Source organism: Cavia porcellus, unplaced genomic scaffold (genome assembly GCF_034190915.1).
Source record: "Cavia porcellus strain 051 isolate PalLab524CR breed Dunkin Hartley unplaced genomic scaffold, mCavPor4.1 scaffold_6, whole genome shotgun sequence".
Taxonomy (NCBI): domain Eukaryota; kingdom Metazoa; phylum Chordata; class Mammalia; order Rodentia; family Caviidae; genus Cavia; species Cavia porcellus.
In genome coordinates, this window is record NW_026947489.1 from 49,501,191 (window position 1) to 49,510,144 (window position 8,954).

General features: G+C 40.9%; 1 gene segment (V, D, J or C); it reads left to right on the forward strand.

The window, feature by feature from the left end:
- Positions 1 to 6,816: 6,816 nt before the first annotated feature.
- Positions 6,817 to 7,416, forward strand: LOC101788574 (T cell receptor beta variable 7-2-like). The segment is given in 2 exon segments: positions 6,817 to 6,937; positions 7,034 to 7,416. Coding segments are annotated over 2 exon segments (444 nt in total).
- The last annotated feature ends 1,538 nt before the right edge of the window (positions 7,417 to 8,954 follow it).

Below are 8,954 nucleotides of genomic sequence, written 5' to 3' on the forward strand. Positions count from 1 at the left end.
ATGTCTATCATTCTAGGTTTCAAGAGAGCTGAGGCAAGAAGATCACTGGAAACTGGACCCAGCCCGGGACAACTCAGTGAAACAGTACTTCAAAATAGGAAAGGGATAGGGCCATAGCTCAGTAGGCATGCCCTGTGTTCAAGTTTCTGCCAAACAAAAAGAAACAGAGACAGAGACAGAGATAGATACAGGAAGAGAAGGACAGAGAGAGAGATAGAGAGAGAAAGACAGACAGACAGAGACAGAGACATAGAGACAGACAGAGACAGAAACACAGAGACAGACAGCGAAACAGAGAGACAGAGGCAGAGAGAGTGACAAGCAAGAAAAAGAAAGAAAGAGAAAAAATGTTAAAAATAAATGAACAGAAGGAAGAAAGAAAGAAAGAATCCTAGAGTCTGAGGTTATAGTAGGTAAGAGAAATGGTGTTAGGTCTCCAGAAAGTGCAAACTTTTCCATCAGTAGGAGAAGGGAAATAAGACTAAGTACGCAATGTGTTACTTCCATAAGTACCCTGTAAAAGCACTTTGCCTAACAGTGTACCACAAGTGGTACCAAAAGGGGAGTTTGTAAAGTAAGAGCCCTTCTTCTATGGACAGGAAATTTTACTTTAAGACAAGATTGTTAAATAATAGTGTAGTGTGGGTGGTAATATCACAGAGGTTGGTGTAGCATAGTTGGAGGAGAGTGAATTGAGATTTGAGGAAGGTCAAGAAGACAGTACAGAAGAGAGATGTTTGAAATAGAGTCGGAGTTGCAAGGTGGCCTAAGGTGATGTTCTATGCAACACAATCTCTCTTCTGCTTCCAAGACCCTCAGTACCCCAAAACTATAGAGCAAAGCTTTGTAGACACTGGCATCAGCTCTCAACCATTCTCCATAGGGGACATCACCAAATAACCAGGTGCCTGAAGTGAGAAGCCTAGAGTTGATTATGGAATCATCCTTCTTGACTTCTCTTTGCAATGTTGTCAGGTGATCTCCAAACACAGAGGAAGGCAAATAAGTCCTAACCATATATAGGCAAAGATTTGCCAACTTTCCCAAGATCCATTCTGCTTTCCATGGATACTATTCTTCCAATGACCACCCAGACTCGTGTCCCTTCTGTGCCTACACAGCCCTTTCCAATCTGTTCTGGAACTCAGCAAGCTTTGCTCTTTCCAGGCATGGAAGGACCTCCCTTTCCCTCTCCCAACACACACCACTTGTGTGGCTCACAGCTGACTTTCTCCACATTTTTCCTCTGCCATTCCTAGCTCTGAATGATATTGCTTTATTTATTACACATTCATAATAAAACTCCTGTATATAATTGACACAAGTAAATAATCACTTTTATGGAGTTTTGGAATAATATTCATCACTGGTTTCCTTTTGTAAGGGATTCCTATCTCCTGAATTGTAAAGGACAATCATTATTAGTCATCTCAATTTTCCATTCATGACACATTTCCAATACTGTGAGAAATTATATTTTTGTAGTCATGGTTTATTACCAAGGTTGGAAGGGCTCTTAATTCTATCTAACACAAGGATATGTAAAAAGAAAGTATTATAGCAATATTCATCTAAGCCTGTGGTCCTGTCACAATGAAATACCTCACCTCATCTGTGTTTTTCCAAAACCTCATTTTTAGGGAATTAATGGTACTGGAAACTTTAGTAAGGCTCTCCATAAATTAATTCTAAAACTGAAGAAAAATATTTATGCACAATAACAGTGTCCAACAATCTAGGCAATTGGAAGACATTGTGTATGATGCTCAAAACTTAAAGGAGGAGAAATTTATTTGGCTCTCATTTTCCAGTGGTTTCAGTCCAAATATGGCCGGTTCCAAGGCATGAAACTCATGGTACAAAGAGTAAAAAGGGGAAAACTGCTTGCACTGGGGGAATCCAGGAAGCAGAGAAAGAAGGGAGAACCAGAGACAAGAATATACTTTTCAGCCTGAATGTACCAGCTTCTTTTACTCATTCCCCACCTCTAAACACATGAGATTTTGGGGGACATTTAGACCTAACCCATACCAGATTGTTTCTTCTTAGCTAAAAATATCTGGAAATAAACATGTCAAATGTAGAAACAATCTTTATAAAGCATACCATCTAAAATTTTATAATAATTGAATGCAAAATAAGAAAAGATGCGGGTCTAATGGAGAGGAGCTCTGGAATGCAGTGTTTACAGGATGGACCATCTTGCAGATGCCCCATGGTTTATTTTTGTGATCCCTGTTATTCTGGCCTACCATGAATTTAGTGTACTGAATTCATTCGTATGTAATTTGTTTTCTTTTAATATGCAGTGTGATTTTGTACAAATACATATTTTTTCTCTAAAACTTTCAAATTCCAAACATGGATTTGAAAAATCAATTCTAGGTCTTGAAGAACATGGCAGATAGATAGCAGCAGCCTCCGAGGCTCTCTGAGAAACCACACTTGAAATCTAGGAATGGTGCCAGGCAGGACATCCCAGGCAAGGGGGGATATTCTTTGCTGACACAGGAATGAACTAAATTAGGAGAAACCATCTGGAAACACAATCCTGGTGATACAACAGGCAAAGATAAGGTCTCAGCATGGAAGCCAGACCCATGCCACTGGAAACAACAATTTGAATTACCTGCAGCCGCTGTTGCATCCCAGTTGGCACAGCGGGGAGAGAGGCGTGAAAGCTTGGAGAGTGGGAAGCATTGAAAGGAGTTGGGAGCGTGACTGGCCGGGTGCCCTGCATCGACCCGTGGTGAGTGAGTGAATCGGGACCCTTCCATAGAGAAGGAGGCTTCAGCGAAGGACATACTCAGACTGGGAAGACTTCCCAGAACAAGAAGTTGCAGTGACTTCAGTCACATATCGCCCTCTCAAACGGGATTGGTGGTGAGTGCCTGGCCTGTGAGACACTGCTGGCTGAGACCCAATAGACTAGTCCAACTCAGGTCCAGCACCTGAAGGTGCACCCTAGCAGTTGAAGCTTTCAGTAGGTTGACTTGGAGGGGATGGTCGAGCAGAGGCTGCCTAGGTCTGTGACTCCCTGGTGCCACTGCAGTGGGCTGGAACACCTAGCCAGTGCAATTCAAACAGACTATGGCTGACAGGGAAGGAAGCTGGGCCTCCTATACACGCTTAAATATAAGGAACAAAGGATATGGGAAGAGGGAGCAACAAAGAAAGGGTCCTCAGCCCCCAATCGTGAGAAACACGCAATAGTAGACATGGCACCAATAGACATAAAGCGCTATCTCCAGAGGCTCATAGATGAGTTCAGGAATGAAGTTATCAATGACCTGAAGCAAGACATAAGCAGAATAGTTAGAGAAATGCTAAGCACTGCCCAAGAAAAAACAGATGGTGGAATGGAAGAACAGAAAAAAAGGGAGAATTGTTTGATGGAGAAGATACAGAAAACATAGAATACGTAAAGCAGATTCAAAGAGATTACCAGGAAACTAAAAACTCTATCAAAGACTGTCATAACAGCTTGAAAGAAACTAAGGGCAGATTATCTGAACTGGAGGGCAGATTTGTAATATGGGAGCATGAAATGAAAAACTTCTTAAAAATAACAAAAAAACCAAACAGCAACAATACAAAAGCTAGAAGATGATAAGAGGATCCATAACTGAAGAATTAAGAACAAAAGAGAAGAAGTGGGGGCACAAACAAATGGACTACAAAAGCTATTCACAGAACTAATCCAAGAGAATTTCCCTAATTTGGCAAATGGTAAAGATATTCAGATATATGAGCTATACAGGACTCCAGCCACCTACAACCCAAACAGAGCTACACTCAGGCATATAATAATCAAAATTCCAGAAATCCAATATAAGAACAGAATATTAAAAGCCGTCAGAGAGAAGAAACAGATCACTTACAAGGGAACACCCATCAGAATTACAGCAGACTTCTCGGCACAAACCATTAAATCACGAAGAGCATGGGGGGAAATAATCCAAGCTTTGAAAGATAATAACCTCCAGCCAAGATTGATACATCCTGCACAACTGTCCCTAGAAATTGATGGAAAAACAAGGTGCTTCCAGGATAAAGAGGGACTAGGGGAATTTGCAGCCAGTAATACAACTCTACAGAGAATACTGTCTAAAAAAGGAAAATACCAAGATTCCAGAAATAGTGGCAGAGAGGCCACAATGAATGGAGCAGAAAACGAAATGAAGAAGACAAACTGACAACAAATGACAGAAGAAGAGCTCAACAGAAATGAGGCAGAGAAGGTTGCATGTTATGAACAGCAATTTTGGAGAAAACAAGACATCATAATAGCTAGTGCTGATTTAGTATCATCTTGTTTTGAAGTCCCATCAGATGTGTATTTCTCTGTCTCCATTGGTCTTAAAAGGTTGTATCTTATAGGATTTTTTATATATGATAATATAAGCAAAAACTTTTATAGACAAGGAGTTTATATAGAAACCATTGTTCATTTTCTGTCAATTTTCTGTTCATTTTCTGTCATTCTGTAATAGTGTCATTCTCTTGAATGGTTTTATAGTGTCTTGATATGTTTGGTGCTACAATATAAGAAGTTATACTCAAAGATTTCAAGGAAAGAGACAGTATGGTAACTATTTTTATGTCAGGATATCTTGTGGTGAAACACTATTTTGCTTAAGTGGTTATGATTTGACCTGCGCTGTTCTGTTGTTATGCCCTATTTTATCTCAATCCCCCTTTTAAAAAATTATTTATTTTTTCTTTTTTCTTTTTTAATTATGGGAAAATAAATACAAAATAGCAGGATACATTATAGTAACCTACTTTGATTTCCTATTAACTGATTTGAAATCTTGTATTGCCCTCACCATCTTGTTTTGACTGATTTTCCTGTATTTTGCTTTGCTTGATAGTACCAAGTTCGAGAATATAGGCATAACTGTGAAGACAATAAAAATCATTATGACGCCCATTCCGGTTGACTATTATTTTCTTTTAAAATCCTGTAATGTCTCCAATGCTTTGGTTTTATTCTTTACTGTTGAGTTCAATTTTCTTATAACTGCCAATTCTTCTTAAAATAGCAAGAGGCAGCATGGTAACCATTGTTGATCACATTATATTTTGTTTTTACATTATCTATTATGTCCACCCTTTTGATTTGACTGACTCTGTTCTGATATGTCGCATTTGTTTTTTCTCTCTTCAAAAAAAGTAATAAAAACTGTGGGAGTAATAAAGCCCAAAATGTGTAATTGTCATTGTACAAAAGAAAAGAAAGTGCTCTAAAGGTTATAACTGCATATACGTTTAAGTGTATAAGATACATAACCATATTACTGAATGTTTTTTAGATCATTGAACAAAACTGTTTGCACTCTCATTGTTTGAAAGTCCACTTTATATGCTTCAATTTTGTAACTTGAACAACTATTTCTAAGATGAGAACATGTAATCTATTAACTAGTGATTTCTTACTGTTTATTTTTTAAATTTTGTATTACTTGTAACCTTTTTCTGTTTTTTTTTTCCTTTTTCTCCTTAAATAAAAAAAAAAGAAAAATCAATTCTAACTTGGCCAGTTGGTCAATGGATAAGAATGGATGTGTGTGAGGGGATGAGGGTTCCAGGATTCCCTTCTAGGTTCAGTCAGTCATGACCACATGGCCCTCAAAGGTGAGATTCAAGGAGACTGGGGTCATTGGCCACTTGGGAGCGCTGTGGTTCCACAGTTTTTCAGGGAACTCTGTGTGTGTGTGTGTGTGTGTGTGTGTGTGTGTGTGTGTGTGTGTAATGGTGTAGGAACTAGCCAGGAGAGCCCCTGTCTACAATAATGACAGGCTGTCTGCTTGGATCAGAAAGGTGGCTTGAATCTACTGGGTGGGCACATGGAGCAAAACACAGAAACATTGTCTGGGGAAGGTGAGGGTCCTGGGGGGCTCATTGTGCTCAAGAATGAAGATTCTCTGCTCCTGCATAGGCAGTAGATGATAAAGCAGCTAAGTATTAGGGGAAAGTGGAAAATCATTGTCTGGTTAGAACAGAAGTACTGTTACTATGAAAGCAAAGTGTGTGGTAAGGGTGTATGTCCTGACCCAAGGTCAACTCATTTTTTCCATTATGGTGGATTTGCTGTTAACTAATCTCTCTCTCTCTTCTCTCTCTCTTTCTGTATCTCTCTCTCTGTTTCTCGCTCTATCTCTGTCTGTCTCTCTCTCTCTCTCCCTCTGTCTCTCTCTCTATTCATCTAAAAGTAGTCTCTGAGCATGAGCCTTATCAAGTTGCCAGTTCTGTACAAATGTGCATTCTGAACTTGGGAATGCTAAGAATGTGGCTCTTTTTGCTCCCTTCCATTCAGTGGGGAGCTCACTCTGTCCATGGTCCCCTTTTAGCTCTCAACTGTCCCTGGAGATTTTGAGCCTGGACCTCAGTGACGTTTTTGGGTTCATTTACTCACATTTTTCTCTGTAATATTCAAATTCTAAATGGTCTGGCACCTACAGCTACTGCAAGGAGACGTGGACTGGCTGTCAGAGAAGAGAGTGTGTTTTTCCATGGTACTCTTGCCAGTGAGATAAACCTAAACTACATTCGTTTCTCTGCAGTCTGTCAATACCAGTAGATATACTGGTGACCAGAAATGAGGTCTTCCATTCAGGTCTAATACACTGGCTTGCTGTTCTGAAGACTGTAGTATGATGGAGGCCCCATCAGGGGCCCAATTTAATATAAGGCACACACTACAGGACACTTTGGAAACAGCCGTGGGGCTTCTCATGTCCATTATTGCATTTAAGCTCCTGTTTTTATGGTACACCCTTGAGTCTGTGGGTGCAGCACAGGCTGTGACATCACCAGATCTCTTCCTTTGCACTGCTAACAATCAGAGTCCCAACTGGGACACACCTCAGACCTATGAGTCCTACCATGGACAGTATCCTCCCCTACTGGGTGATCTTTGGTCTCCTGGGAGCAGGTGAGAACTGGGAGTGCTTACATTTTCCCATTCTGCCTTCCCTACACGTGCTTCCAATGCTTCACCACATTCTCTTTTTTTTGTGTGTCTCCATAGGACACATGGCACCAGGGGTCAAGCAAACTCCCAGCCACAAGATTACTGAAGTGGGACTGGCTGTGACTCTAAGTTGTGACCCCATTTCTGGTCACCAGTACATCTCTTGGTACCGACAGACTGCAGAAAAAGGAATGGAGTTTATGGTTTATCTTATTGACAAGAATCCCACAGAAATGGCAGACTTTTTCATGGATAGATTCTCAGCTGAGAAAGTCAGATCAGAATTCATTATGAAGATCCAGCCCGTGCAGCTGGAAGACTCGGCCGTGTATCTCTGTGCCAGCAGTGAAGCCACAGCCTCACATAGACATATCCTGTCCCTACAAATTCTCAGTACCTCCCAGTCTCCCCAGGTTCTGAGCAGCCCTTCCTTCCTATAGAGGTAGGGATGTGAGGCTGGTGCAGTGGTTGCTTCCAGTCAGGTCAGAAAATAAACCCTATTCAACAGGATAGTCAATAGAAATGAGGATAACTCAAGCAATGGTATTTGGGAAATGCTCAAAGAATGTGGTTCTGGACCCAAGCATGGGCAAAATATGGTCAGTGGAGGGTCCTGGTATGCTACATAATGAACTCTACATTCTTTCTGTGTGTCTGATTGTGTTTTTTCTACTATCAAAACATGCTTTAGATCTTTGATTGAAACAGGCTTTCTATAGAGGAAGTGCTTCATGAGGCTTATAAAGGTCTCCATTCTTCCAGAAGATATCAAATATGAACACCATCTGAGGGTTTGGAAAGAAAAAAAAAATGAAACAATACGCAGCAGAAGCAAAATCCCTGGATGACTCTGCACATAGGATGGGGAAGGAAGCTTGTTTAGGGATTCTGTTTGCCGGTGTGAGTGTGGGCTCCCACAGCAGATGCAGGGTGGCTGGAGGGTGAACATCAAAAGCACAGGGGGAATGAACTGTCCACACCCTAGGTGATGTGTGGAAACAACCCGATTTCTTAGGCTACCATACTTTCGCATTTGGCAAGAGCTGAGGTATGAAATATGGGGAAAGTTCTGGATTTCCCAATAATAAAGCTTGTGGATAACAAGTACTGAGTCGAAAGACTAAGAAATTCTTGCTAGACTGATTGAATACATCCATTTTTTACCTGTTTCACTGTTTCATTCACTTACTATGTATATAAAGACTGTCTACACAAGCTATTAAACGTATGTCTATTTCTATGTAGGAACACTGTGGGACTCGGGAAAAATTACAGGATCATGTATGTTTCATGTGACAGGGTCACCCAGTCAAAATTTTCCTTCATGTTATAAAATCACCAGCTTTTTCAAAGTATTGGCACCAGGTCAGAAAGAAAATACGGGGATGTATATTGTCATATTTGAGAGTGAGCCTCTAATTTATCATTCAAAGTGGGAGACATCTGAGGGTGAAAGTGGTGCTGTTGATTACATACAGCAACAGACATAGAGTGGAGTAGGTTATACCTTACACATGTCCCAGCCAGGGAGCCCTGGGACTTCCCCTCAGAGTCCTGGGTAGGAAGCAGCTTCCACTCTGTGTTGACTCTAATGCTAGCTGACTGCAGGTTCTTGGGCTGTGGGCCCTCTTCCCTCTGGATGCATGGTCTCAGGAGCACCCAGGATACTCTTGGCTGAGGCTTTGGAGATCCCTGCTCTAAATCTGTCACTTTCTCCCAGCGGGTTTCCTTTATCATTTATTAGAAGGTTGACTGGAGCCAGCTGCATAGAACAATAGAGGGAGGCCACATACAGGGTTTTGTCTCTAAAATAAATTAAGCTTCTAAACTACAGTCTGCCTTGCTAGGATTAGCTCCAATTTGACTTAAGGCAGGTGCCTACATTAGTAAATTAAGTTCCTAAATTTGGCTATGACCCAATTGTTGACACTTGGAAATGGGGTCCTATTTTGCTTGTTGATAACATTTGAAGGACAAG